The sequence below is a fragment of the Lissotriton vulgaris genome, chromosome 3_1, assembly GCF_964263255.1.
Source record: "Lissotriton vulgaris chromosome 3_1, aLisVul1.2, whole genome shotgun sequence".
Taxonomy (NCBI): Eukaryota; Metazoa; Chordata; class Amphibia; order Caudata; family Salamandridae; genus Lissotriton; species Lissotriton vulgaris.
This window is the reverse complement of record NC_141689.1, coordinates 512040078-512054870: the sequence shown is the minus strand read 5'-3', so window position 1 is coordinate 512054870 and position 14793 is coordinate 512040078. Positions and strand designations below refer to the sequence as shown.

General features: G+C 43.9%; 1 protein-coding gene across 2 annotated transcripts in view; it reads left to right on the top strand.

The window, feature by feature from the left end:
- Nucleotides 1-14793, top strand: part of IQGAP2 (IQ motif containing GTPase activating protein 2) — a 1114959-nt gene that overhangs the window by 725502 nt on the left and 374664 nt on the right. For both annotated transcript variants that reach the window (XM_086960756.1, XM_086960757.1), the window contains one exon: nucleotides 4488-4648. In XM_086960756.1, coding sequence (XP_086816882.1) covers nucleotides 4488-4648 — 161 coding nt within the window. The remainder of the gene's footprint in view (nucleotides 1-4487; nucleotides 4649-14793) is intronic.

Here is a 14793-nt window from a genome sequence, read left to right as displayed (position 1 = left end):
GTGCGCAGAGCTTCACTGACAAAAAAACTTCCTCAGGGAGCTGCCTCGACTGTAAAACGGGTTGGACAAAGAGTCGACAAATGGACCTGTCAGTGGAACCTCCCTTCTCAACACACTTAAAGACATTGGACGACCATTGATAAAAGCTTAAGAGAGCCGAAGTAGAAAGAATTACCTTGCAGAGGGCAGAGCTTCACATGCGCAGAAAGGCAGCGGGCTGCAGGACTCGGCAAAGTTACAAAAGGCCTGTATCCCGTAAGTTGTTTTCTGAGCCTCACTTTTATGCGTGCCACTGCCTCACTCGCCTCGCCTCGCCCTCGCCCTCGCCTCACCTGCTGAGCTCCCAGTCCCAACTCCTGCTGACCTGCTGCCTACTGTTGAGTTGAAAGGCGGGCGGCGTGCGTGTCCCTGGCACTGGACTCACTGCTGGGATGGCTGCCCCAGTGCCCTCACGCTGCTGGTGAGGAGATGCGGGTATGCTGGGGCGGGCAGCGAAAATGCGCATATGCGATATCTGTCATCTGCGCATGCGTGGCTGCCTCTGCCGCGCACAGCTCCAACCCCCGCAGCAAAGCCCTGCCCTGGCCTCCAACAAGAACAACAGACTCCCGCCCACACTGGGGCCCTGGCGTGGCGACTCGGGCGAAGTCTTGAAGAAAGAAGACAACAAGGTAGGACTAATACTCTACTGCTCACTCGTGATGATGCTGCTCAGCTCAGGATGGAAAATGAAAATCGAAAGTGGGACTGGAGTCAACTGAGTGACGTCACGTCCACCCCCCACCCAACCCCAGGAAATACTGCTGTGCTAAGCTAAACAACGAGCGCGGAATGAAACAACCCTTATGGCACCACACAGCAGTGCACGCAGGACGACTTAAGGCAGGAGACAGTGGGACTTTGATTTCTACACACAGGTGCACTTAATGCCGCGGCCGCCGTGACATAGACCCGGCCCTCATAATTAGGTGCCGGTGCTAAGCACCGGCAAGCCCCGGCTCAAATTAAGCCCTGGATGAAGGTGCGCTTTATAAATACCTAATACATATATACATAATAGACCATCAATCATGTATTTAAGAATGAACATTTATTTGAAAGGAGTAGGGTGGAAAAATTCAATCTCACAATCATATGCCTTAAACAATAAGCTTAGCGCTGGTGACTAAATCTGCAATATTAGTCTATCACTCAATGTACAGATATTTTAAATGATCAGAAAGCAAACTAGTTACATACATCTTACAATTTCTTATTTTAGGTAGCAGTAGTTATGGTAATATCATTTTTGTAATCAATATAGTTAAGAAATGTCTGTCAATAAAGTAGAAATGTGTGTTAGCAGTAAGTTCCCTCTGGTGTCAGACTGCCAACATCAGCAAAATGCCTCATGTACTACTATCACTCAAATGTTAAGTTTTATATATTTTTCAGAAATACAGCCATTTTGAGCCCAACTACTTGCTAGTTTCTTTAAATGCACCACCTCTCCTGCCAAATACGTACTTTTCATTTTTGATAAATAAACCATGGGTACAGAAAAATATTGAAAAGGAAGGTCACAATACTGATTTCATTAGCATGCCACAGGCGATGTCCTTCCGGGCAGACGAGTGCCTTCTCAATATTACCAGATTTTCCCTCTCTGATGGAAAAACTCTGTATTGCTCTTTTGTATCTCAACCCACTACTATCGGGGCCCGCAGAGCTGGATTCCCAAAGCTAACTGTGCTTACCAAGTAGAGCCAGCATTTCACGGATATACAGAAGTCTGCGTTGTGCCCTATGTAGAGGGTGAAACGGTTTGGTTGCCAGCAGTGGCTTCTCAGATTCAACTGGTGATGGTTCATGCCTTCTGATTCCAAAGCCTGGCAAGAAATGCCTGGTTGTAGACTAGTCTGTCATTGGATAACTGCTCGTTATATGCATTAGATTTGTTTGGGAGCTATTGAGTTCAGCAGGAAACGTGTCACCAGCCTGAATTAATCAGTCTCTGAGACAGTATCATTGGCTTTCCAACTTACGCTGCTAAGGAGTGAGCTTCCAAGAGTAATTGGAAAAGCAAACTGTTTTATGATGAACAAGAAACAAGGTAGCTCTATTCCTATCTGCTCTGGCTGGAACTGAGCACAAATGTAATTCCGTTTTTGCCTACAAAAAGATTGTAATCACATGCAGCATGCTTGTGAGGGTGGTGCTATGTTAAGTATTCATTGTCTGGAAACAGTTCCGCATCCGGTATTGGCAGCATAATTAACTTTTGGAGTTTGTGTATCAGCTTAGTAGTTTTTACTTTGCATTTTGCTATCCCCGGTTACGTTTCTTCTTCTACAATGTACCTCTTTTTATATCAATAGAATACCTGAACATTTTGATAGTCCTAAATTCCTAGACTTTTCCAGACGAGACAGTCCATTTACAAATCTTTCTCTTCCTTGAAGCTATATGGTTTTTTTCCCCTGCTAGACTAAATGTTATTTGTAATAATATATTGGTTATAAACGAGGGCTTATTTGTAGTCATCAAAATGTCATTCCATAAATGTGTTACCCACCTGTAGTAACAAACAGGTTTACTTTAAGGTTCATGCAGGATTTTTTAAAGTATTATTTTGGGCCCCAAATGCTTTTTTTGGCAGTATTGTAAAGATATAATATGCCACCAATGTCCCATCAGATCAAAGTCATCCTTCCCTATCTCTTACCTTAACCATTTCTACACTCATTTTAAATACGGGCATCTTACTGTAATAACGGCAGTGCTATGAACAGTCCAACCTGGGGCATTGTTCTCCCATTAGTCATCTACTCCAATTCCTATTTCTTTCTGGAGTACCTTATCGTGCCCCAGGAAGGAATCTCATCAGAGCCCTCCCCTTCCCCCTATGCAGTGACTGTCTGTACGTTCGGGCATAGAGAGTGAAATAGGACAAAATGGCGGGAATTTTCATTGTTCAAGATTGAAAGTTAGGTACAAGCTTGATGGGGATATTTAAAACACGTATACGAGCTTTCAGATAGTACTGTTCTCTTTTTGGCTGTCTGAACAAATGTGCCAGATAACATACATGCTTCATTTTATTATATTTTGACTGCAGAGGACTCAAAAATGTAAACATTTCACAGAAAAACGATTGTTTATTAACTAACATTTATCAGTTTTCAGCATTTGTGGTTCATTTTTTTTTTTCAGTCCTTGACTTTTCTGACACTTTTACCGAAAACACAGGGAAGGCATGCTTCTGGTGTGTACCTCTTAGAATAATGACCATCAATCTAACCTTTAAGAATTCCCACTCAGTTCAAATGTTTCCTGGCTTCAATCAGTTATTCCTGATCTTACGTGACTTCAAATATTACATCTCTGACCAATAATTGTCTGCTCCTAATTGCGGTTGCGTGGGGTTTTGATTGACATGCGCCTGAAGGAAGCGGCCTATAGCATCCTCATAGCTTACAAAACAGTGTAAATTAGCCGGATGGCTGAATGAGATGAAAGCTCAAAGCTGACGTGATGTGATCTGCAGGTCTCAAGTTCAAATCTTGTCATGGCCGTCCTCATCTTTCCAGGGTCTGGAAAACGGGTATAATATTAAATTAGGTAATAGTAACACAAGCTTTTATAACAATTAGAAACTGCATTAGTGTTATAAAGTGTTAAAAGAGCACACATTATTATCATTAAGGGTATCCTCTTTTTAAGAGTGCTTACTTTTAGATCTGGATTGGAGGTAGATTTAGTTGTCTCACCAGCCTCAATTTTCCCCAAAAAATAATTGATAAAAATGCATATTTGTTGAGAGAGGGGCTTTTGGTCTGTCCTCGTCATTGGTCACATCTTGCTTCTGCCCACCACAGCATACAGCATACAGCATACAGCATAGGGCTGTGGGTCAGACCACTTTAGCTGTTGGCCGCCTTCACCGTGAATGACGACAATTTTGGCTCTTGAACATTTACATGACCATCTAAATAGTAGTTCATTCCGGTGGCAGGTCTAGTAGTCTGACCTCTGCTTTATTCTGTTTTTTTGTTTGTTTTTTAATGGAACCATTTTTACGTTTTGCACGCATATGCATGCCACTACATTTCACTTCTTATTACTTAACAGTTTTAATTTCTGATGCTTATTTTCTTAAAAAATGGCAGGCCATGGCCAAACCTGCTGGCTAGGCCAATGTTTGTTTTGTTAAGTACCTGCTAAACCTTTCATCTGGCTGAAGTTCCCCTACTCTTCCTGGATTGTTGTATTTAAGTTGGATTTCGAATTGATACCTGTAGCATATACACTTTATTCCAAATAAACATAATATAAAAGGGTGAAAATACCTTTAGCTAACTTAAGTGCTCTTTTACTGTTTTCCATGGAACAACTGAGTCACTGGAGGACGTTTTACCCAAGAAGTAATAAAGCATTGTTTTGCAGTGCTAATCAAATTGTTTTGTTTGTCATATGAATTATGCATAACACACTCCCTGTTTCTGCAGAATTTCCTGGCTCAGGAAGAATTATTTATCGCTGTGGAAATGCTGTCTACGGTTGCCCTGCTTAATGAGGCCTTGGCAGGCGATGACCTTGATCTGGTGCAGACTCATCTATGCAGCTCCTCCATGGGCCTCAACAACCTGGACGAAGACAACCTCCCACGGCAAGTCATCTTGTGGCGCGTGACTAAGAGCTCCGCCTCTGCGCTAGCCAGACATTCTAAGATCAAAGCAAGCATTGGCCTTGGCAATAGGTCTGGCTTTAAAGGAATGTTGTATGATTACAAGTAAAGACCATAGGAATAGATAAGCATTCGTGTCGAAACAAAGAAGTGTGAAATAATATTGGTGTAGGTTAAAAGGTCAGGCGATAGTTGCACTGTCAAGCAAGTCCTAAAAATCCATGTAGGTTAGTGACTGCCCACCTCCAATCTGATTCTGCTGTCAGAGAAAAATAACATGAATTACCTTGTTATCTAAGATACTTTAATATCATTCCGATTCCATGTGTCTGTCCCTGAAAGTTCAAGCTTAGGCAGCTGAATAAAGGTTACGATCTCGATGACGGAAGCACTTTTGGCAAGTGAACTAGTGTAATCTGTGCCATCAGTGTTGAAGTACAACTGCAGATCATTCATGCACTAGCGTAAGTCTATAAACGCAATGTAGAATATGTCACCGGAAGTCGGCATACAAGTTGACTAATAGGGGGGCTAGGACAGATCCTTGTGACACTCCAAATGGAACGTATGAGGGGCCGAATATAGAATCGCCTGCTCTCATGCATAGTGTGCTGTTAGTCTGGTAGGTTCTGATCCTTTTCCGCGCTATGCCTTCTCTGGCCCTCCTAGTGCACAAAGGAGAAAGTTGTGATAAATGGGACTGAAAGCTGAAGATAGGTCAAGGAATAATGCAATGCACCATTTGTCTCCATTACCTGGAGCTGCGCTGTCAAGCCAGACCATAGCCAAAAATTAGAAACTTGGATGAATGTGTGCAAATTAACTTTTGGCACACAAATTACTAAAAGATTATTTTAGGCATATTGCCGACTATGAGATGGTTAGACGGAACATTCATGCATGCCATTACCACACATGCATGCCATTACCACACATGCCTTTTTCACGTTGTCTTTACAATCTAAGCATCTTTACTACACAAGTCTTTACAACGAATATGCCTTTACCACATATGCCTCTACAACGAAATTTTTTATTGTAAATGCATGTATGGTAAGGGCATATGTGTGGTAAAAATGTAACAGGTAAGTATAACCCCTATGTGTGTTTGTATATATACACACATGCATACTCCCTTGTCATCCTAAAATTACCCTTGCCACCCAAAAACCCACTCCCACCCTAACCCTAATATTACCCTCGCAACCCAAAAATGCATTTCCACCCTTAACCCTAAAATGATCCTTGCCACCTAGAAACCCCTAACCATCCAAAACCCTAAAATTAACCTTGCTACCCAAAAAATCATACCTACCCTTGCCACCCAAAAACCCATAGCCACCCTAAACCCTTAAATGACCTTTGCAACCCAGAAACTCATATCCACTCTCACCCATAAAAATGCCCTTGTCACCTAAAAATCCACACCCACCCTTATACCTAAAATTACCTTTGCCACCCAAAAATACATACTCGCCCCAAGCCCTAAAATTGCACTTACCACCCAGAAAACAACACCCCCAAACCTTAAATTACCTTTGCCCCCCAAAAATGCATACCCACCCTAAACCCTAATATTACCGTTGCCACTCAAAAACACACACACGCCCTAAAGCCTAATCTTACCCTTGCAACCCAATAACGGACACTCATCCTAAAATTACCCTTGCCACCCAAAAAAACCCTACCCACCCTAAACTGTAAAAAAGACACTAGCCACCCAAAAACTCGTACCTACCCTAAACCCTAAAAATACCCTTGACACCCAAAAAGCCATAATCACCCTAATCCCTTAAAATACAGTTGCCACCCAAAAATCCATACCTACCCAAACCGTAAAATTACCTTTGCCAGCCCAAAACCCATACCCACTCTAAACCATAAAATTTCCCATGACACACAAAAACCCATAATCACCTTAAATCCTGAAAAAAATATATATATATGTATGTATATCTTCATAAATGTCTGTGTATGTAGATTTTTTTCCTCACACTTCTCTACAAAATACTTATATTTTCTTTATGAAGGCATGTGTGAGAAAGGCATATTTGTTGTAAAATCCTGCATGGTAAATATGCTTGCGTTGCATATTAGCCTGTGTGGTAATGTCATAGCAATAATAAGAATAATCGGATTTGTATAGTGCAACTAATCACCCATGAGGGATTCCAGGCACATTTCCTAGATGCGGGGAGACTAAGTGATTTGCCCAGAATCACAGGCAGTTGAGCCGGCGGCCGAGACGCGAACCTGGATCCCCAATGCCAAAGTAGGCAGCTCTGGCCATTATGACACACCCTCGAGCTGAGCAAGAACAAAGCATCTGGTTCGAGCTTGATCTGAGCATTCAGTGGCTCTCCTACCTCTATACTGAGTGGATGCTAAATACCAATAGAATCAGCAATGGCAGTCACAAACCGTATCAGAATTTTGAGATACTTTTGAGCACAGCAAATCTGTTTTCTTTCATCCGAAGATTAATTTCCTGGTGAAAGCCAGGAGCGAAATGCAGAATTACTGGGGAAATGGGATGAGGAGTTACTGATTTCTCTTGTAATTACTAATTCTCAAGGTTCCACCTGTAATTCATGTTAATTCACCCTATCAGCAGATTTACCAGTATTTAATGTTGTTGGTAATTTCTAAGTGGGTGGGTTAGAGTTAGCCCAAATTCAGAAACCTTGTACTGAGGTTTATAATGGTGTTCAATCAAAGACCATCATTTCAGTATTTTCTGAACAGTTTTTCTGCCCTCAAGCTTGGATCAAAGGCATTTCAGTGTGGAGCTTTAGACTCTCACAATCCAGCCTCTTTGTTTGAATAATTTCAAAACTGGAATTGATCTGGTGTGAGGCTACTGCTGAGTGTGGGTTCCCAGTCGGTGCATAGTAGATGCTACTTTATGCAAGAACCCTGGCCCTTTACTCAAGTAGGCTTACTGTGCAGCAGCAGCCCGGCGTTCTGTGTCTGTAGTAAAGCATAGAGAATGCCTCTTGTAGATCTTGAAAGGACTTCATGATAGGACCCCGCATGACATCGCCCAGGGTTGAGATACCAATATTGTCCCAGCCGTTAAACCCCTGTAGGTCTGCGACCTGAGGAAGTAAGCTGTTCCGCCACAGTGGAGTCTCCTGAGTAAGGCGTCATATTCCCCCCCCCAGCCCCTCCCCCGACCCATCTGCCGCGAGGCCTGCTGCCAATACAGAATAACCACTGATGTGGCGGAGGGGTGGGTCCCTGGGTGCAGCCCTGCTATACAGAAGAGGGCATACGGATGGCTCGCCCATGCTACAGCGCTCCAACTTATAGGCAGGTTCGTCCCTGGGCCCATACAACCATTCATTCAGGACCTAGCTGTGGAGCCACCTTACATGTATTGGCCCAGGGCGGTGTTCAATTGACGGAACCAGGTCATCCGAATCGGAAATGGGTGGGGCTGGAGCTGGAGCTGGTACAGCCACTTCGGCAAGGAAATCATCTTGAAGATGGCAGATAGTCCATAGAGTGAGAGAGGTAGCGAAGCCCAGTCCTTAATTTCTGCTTTAACTTTGGTGGCCACCTTTTTCAAGTTTGTGGACCATGAGTGTTTGTTGGTCTGCTACAAAGACGCCCAAGTAAGTTAAGCCGTGAGACACATGCTGCAGGCCATCCATCCAACTTCCACCTCCCAGCGGGCCACAAAGTGGCGAGAGTTGGGATTTATTGGGATTCATATACAGGCCAGATATCTCGCCGAAGATACGCATGACCTGACTTATCCGGGGCCTGGTGTGATGAGGCTGTGTCAAGAAAAAAAGGATGTCATCTGCATAGAGGGCTATGCGATGTGAAATGTCTCCAGTCCACTCAAACCCACTATAGAAAGCATCACACCGTATCCAAGCGGCGAGCAGCTCCTCGGCCAGGGCAAATAGGAGGGCTGAATGGGGAGATCCCTGGCTGGTGCCTCAGTTGATAAGGAAATTACTTGATGTTGCACCAGATAGCCGCACAGCGGCTGTTAAATCAAAATATAGCTTATTCCATGACTTTATTTTAATAATCAATGTAGGTAGTAGGGTTTCAAAATGTAATTTAATGATATTAGAAACCACAGAGCACAACCTGATGCCTAAATAAGCCATTGAGGTGGTAACCCCCTGAATTTGCAGAGTCTGTCATCTAATTCAGAAGTACCTGACTTTTACCTAAATTTAACTTATAGCCAGAGAACGCCCCAAAAGTACTAGATGCATGAAAAAGCAGAGTAACAACTGATGCAGGGTTCGAAGAATAATCTGCCACATCGTCAGCATAAGCGTTGAGTTTAGGCTGCTGATTGGCAAAGACTTATGGCTGGATATCTGTGTTTCTAAGAAGGGACTGTAGATATGGGTTGATGTAAAGAGGAGAGGCGATAGTGGACACCCCCGTGTTATCCCTCAATAAATGTGAAATAGCTTAGAGTAACTCCCATCATGCACAACTCGGGCGTGTAGTCATGTAAAGTGCCTGAATCATTTTAACAAATTCATTGCCAATGCCAGAAGCAAATAATGTGACTCAAAGGCAATCCCAGACCATCCGGTTTAATGCCTTCTCTGCGTCAAGTATCATGCCCATATTCATATTACATTTTCCGGCGATATCAAATGCCATAATATCTGTGTTAGTACGCTCTGTAGTATCTCTACCTGGGACAAATCCATGTTGCTGTGGTGATACTAGACCTAAAATCAATGGAGCAAGACTAGAAGCTAAAATTGTGGCAAACCATTTAGCGTCTGCATTAATCAACGAGATAGACCTATAAGAACCCAAGTCGTCAGCTGGTTTATCCTTTTTTTTTTAAAAACCACAATATTAGTTGTGTTTCTGCCATCTGGGTTAGTCCCATCAGCCTGAATATAGGAGAGAATTCCACCCTCAATATCTCTCCAAACGTCTTATAAAACTCACTCGGGAGCGCATCCTCTTCCGCAATTATGCCTGACGATAGGGCCATTGCTGCACTTCGATTTCCAGACTTGAAATTTCTATCTGTAAATCATATACCTGCTCCTCCACAAGGAAGGTCCTTGCTATGTACGGTTAACTTACTTTCCTCGCCCCAAGATCGCTTCGAAGCTCTATACTTCTGTATTACTTGTGCCCCCTCAGTCTCTTTTACGGGCATATTGATTTACAGGCCGCCTGGTCACAGAGCTAATTTTGCCTCTGATATGTTGAGAATCCTTGAACCTTACTTCGGAAAGCCCTCCTTCACCATCTTAGGTGACCTCAATTTCCATCTCGATGACGCCCACTCTAAGGACACTTTATCACTGGTTGAATCTCTCGGAGCTTGTGATCTCATTCAGCTTGTTACCAATGCTACTCACATAGCAGGTCACATTCTTGACGGGGTTTTCTCTAATGATCTAAGACTCTCCAGCGGCACACCTTTACCGTTGGTGTGGACAGATCATTTCGCGGTTCCTTTGCATTTAGCCTTTTCTACTTCTCATTCTATTAAGAAAGGGACTACCCCTTTCGTCTCTAGAAGAAATCTTAGAAATCTTACTGATGAGGTCTTGGCCCCTTTGGTTCCTACTCCAGAGGCTCTCTCCTTAAAAGATGCGGATGAGGCAGCACAATCTCTGCAGGATTCTATCACTAATGCAGTAGAAAAGCTTGCCCCTGCATCCCTGCGATATGTAGCCCGGCGGAAACCATCAGCGCCATGGTTCTCGGACCATCTTAGACTGCTAAGACAGGGCTGCAGAAGCAGTGAGAGGAGATGGAGGAAATCCTGGGATCCTACGGATAGAGAGGCTCACAAGTCTGCTCTACGGGAGTATAAGCAGAAAGTGATAATGGAGAAGCAGGAATACTTCTCCAACCTTACTAGTTCACTCACTTCCTCTAGGGAGCTTTTTAAAATTGCTGACTCTCTATGCTCCCTCCAACTTCCTGATCCCGTAGTCAGCTCTCAACGTCTTTGTGACGACATTGCAGACTTTTTTCATAAAAAAATCTTTGATATTCATACTTCCTTGGTTGAAAATCTTCCTCCAGGCATAAGCTCTTCTGAGGCACTGGTTACTGCCCCTCCTAGCCTCCTTTCTGTTTTTCCTTCTATGTCTCTGGAGGGATTGAATCTTCTTCTAGACAAGACAAAATCCTCCTCTCCACTAGATCCTCTGCCTCTTAAAAAGCTAAAAGATTGTAGGAACAGCCTTCTTCCTCCCCTACTTGAGTTAATGAACAAGGTAATTGATCAAGGCACCTTTCCATCAATATGGAAGAAGGCCATTGTGAAGCCGCTCCTCAAGAAGCCTTCACTCGATCCTGGCCTCTTGAAAAATTTTAGACCCATTTCTTTGCTCCCTGCACCTGCTAAAATCCTAGAAGCACACTTGAACCGCCATTTATCTTCTTTCCTTGAAGCTTCGGAGTATCTTGATATTACCCAGCATGGTTTTCGAAAACACCACAGCACAGAATCCGCTCTCACCTCTGTAGTCGATAACATCCGACGCAAGGTTGATGCTGGACAAACAACTGTTCTTGTGCTATTGGACCTCACGGCCGCATTTGATACTCTGTCTCCTGCCATCTTAACATCTCGGCTTAGGGAGGCAGGTGTCACTGGCTCGGCCCTGAGTCTCCTTAACTCCTTTCTCCTTGATAGGGAACAGAGAGTGATGCTCGGCAACCACCTCTCCCCAGCTAAGTCTTTGCAATGTGGGGTGCCACAGGGGTCGGCATTAAGTCCGACCCTGTTCAACATCTACGTGGCCCCCCTTGCTAGGCTAGTAAGATCGCAGGGGATGGAGGTGGTATCATACGCCGACGACACCCAGATCATGGTTTCACTCACTCAGTCCTCTGTCATAACATCTGCCTCTAGCTTCAGGTCCTGTATGCAACATGTTGCAGATTGGATGGTTACCAACTTCCTGAAGCTAAATGGCGACAAGACTGAGGTCCTGGTCTTTGGGAAGGACCAAGACATCTGGTCGAATGAGTGGTGGCCCCCCTCTCTTGGCATCTGCCCCACTCCCTCTCAGTCTGCCAGAAATCTGGGTGTAGTGTTCGATACCTCACTCTCGATGTCCTTACAGGTGAATCGGACTGTTTCGACCTGCTGGGGCGTGATCAGGACGCTCAACAGAATTCGCAGCTATCTGTCTCTTCAAGCACGCAAGCAGATCGCAGTCGCCCTTGTTGGTTCCAGGTTGGATTATTGCAACTCTCTCTACATGGAATCCAACAAGGGTCTCATACATCGACTGCAAATCGTGCAGAATGCCGCTGCACGTTTTGTCCTGGATCTTCCCAGGGCCTCCTCTGCTACTGCTGCGAGGAGAGACCATCATTGGCTGCCTATTCAGCACAGAATTTATTTCAAAATTCTGTGTCTGACCTATAGGGCACTCGAGGATGGATCTAAAGGCGCTATCAGCTCCCTCCTTACCCATTACCATCCCACAAGGTGTTTGCGCTCTTCGTGACTATTCCAACTTGTTGTCCCTCGCTTCAAGCTCACCAGATGGGGAGCCAGGGCCTTCTCCGTCGTTGCTCCACAGCTTTGGAACATCCTGCCGATGGAGATGAAGACCTTACCCTCTTTAGCGCTGTTCAAAAAGGCACTTAAAACGTGGTGCTTCTCGAGAGCTTATACAGGTTGAGCTGCAGGGTCTATGTTATGAGTTGGATTTGGAATTAGGCGCCTTGACGCCCATTGGGCTATGTTTGCGCATGATAAGATCCCTTTTATTATTATTAAGGTAAATGACACTGTTGAATATAATCCCAGCACTTAACTTGATCAAAATTTTGTGACTGGCTGTACAGCTTACTATAAAACCCAGAAAATTGTTCCAAAATAAGTGTTGATTTTGTATAAAACTTGCCATCCAATCCCTTAATGGCCTGAACGTTACCCTTAGTTTGTTTTTCTTCAATTTGGTATGCTAGAACTGGGCTGACCCTTTCCCCATATTCAAACTGAAGTTGTCTGTTTTACAAACCTAGTCGCTACTTGTTTTTTCAGTCTATGTCCTGCACAAGATAGCATTTCTAACAATTGGCAACATTTTTGGTGTTCATCTATAGCACCTTGAATAATGTTAAGGGCGTGCTGTATCTCGAGTTGGCGAACAGTTTGTCGGCGAGTATTTGCTTATTCGGTAACAGCTCTATGTTCACGTATTGTAGCATTATGCCACGTGCATATGCTTTCATAGTGTCCCATACTATTGTAGGGGAAGCCGATCCTCAGTTACTGGAAAAAAATTCCCTAAGTAAACCTGAACTAGACTGTATATATTCAGCATTCACCAATAAATGCAGCAGAAAGGTAAACGTAGGTCTATAAGGCTTATCCCACTTCAGATCGGGTGAAAAATTAAAATCGGATTGTGGTCTGAGTCTACCATGGGGCATACAGTCATCTTCAGGTTATCTAACAATGTGCGCTTAGTAAAGACCATATCTATCCTTGAATAGTGCCTGTGTGGGTGAGAATAATATGTATAACCAGGGTCTAATGGATAGAGAGTCCGCCAAACATCACCGGTACCATTAAGCTTAATCAGGTCATTCAGGGATGTCCTAGTTCTGGGTTTACGAGAGGTAACCCTAAGGTTAGTGGAATCAATGCGATAATTCATAACATATTTGAAGTCTCCCATTAAATTCAATTCTCCCGCGTATCCAATAGCTCAAATGAAAGTTTATCAAATATTTCAGGGCATCAATATTTGGTCCATAAACAACCCACAGCACAGATTTAAAGGAATATAACATAAGTTGTACCAATACCCATCTACCCATTGGGTCAGCTGCCGTTTTTAAAATTAGAAAAGAGGACAGTTACCCCCTGAATTGATGTAGTCGGGGATGTAGAGGCAACTATTTTATAGTTCGGCTGCCTAAGGAGGGCTCTATCTTAATATGCCAAATGCGTTTCCATTAGCGACACCAAATCTGGTTTATAATATCCATTCTCCCCCCGGACCAATTGTCGCTTGACCCGTACATTAATCCCTGACACGTTCCAACAGATACATTGAATTTATGCCATCTATACAACTTAAAAATAACTGGACTACCATACCTTGATATTCCACCATGAGTCTTGCATATCCATTAAATAACTTAACATTCAAGCTGTATGTAGTCACTAAACTATGACCTATTTCCCCCTTCTCCAACCCCCTGCAGATCAGCCAAACTGCCATCAAAGGGCACTCCATGAAATCCCTCTTACTCCAGCACCCACAACAGCCCACCAAACTCTCCCACTCCCTCATATCCTAAGGCAGGAATCACCCCAACCTATGGCCATTGATGGAAAAAGGCCCAAAGAGAGCCCCCATGCCTAACCACCCGACCCCCCCTGCCCACCACCACCAACCACCAAGAGCAAATAGAAAAGAAAAGAATGAATCAAGAGCCAGAAGAAATATATAGTATGAGAATTAAGTGTGCTTATTAGTTGTCCCCTTTAGTCGAATGGGTGCCTGAACTGTGTCTTCCTCAGAAAAAACACCTGAACATGTCCATCCATCACAATCTTGAGGGGGAAACAGTGGGCACGTTGTATTTGTGAATCCCAGCCTCAGTCACTCGGATATGGAAAAGCCCTTCTAAATAATTGTACCATGTATTGTCGAGGATCAGGCCCTTCCTTACATTCCGGTATACCAATTATTCTTAGATTGTTCCACCTATGCCGGTTTTCAATGCCCTGAATCTAAGTTTGGAGGAATTTAAGCAGATTCTCATGACTCTCCATAGAATTAACTGTTGTCGCCACTGTCTCCTCATTAGAGGCTCCTCTTTGCGGCAGTTCAGTTACATCTGTTGTAAGATTATTAATCCGACCAGAAACCTCCTCCAGCGATTTTTGCATCTGCAGCGTGTCTGCTCTAGCCTGAGTATAGTAAGCCCGCACCTCGGCCCAAAGAGCCTGCAAGGCTACCATAATTGATCTTAAGGATGGTTCCTGTGCAGCCTTTTCCATTCCTCCTGCAGACTCCTTGATTGTAAGTAAGGGGGAATGGTCCTATAGTGTCTCAGGCCTGATATCTGAGGGAGTACCAGCATTCGGTGTTGAACAAATATGCAGAGCCTGGATCTCGAGGCTCTGATTTTCA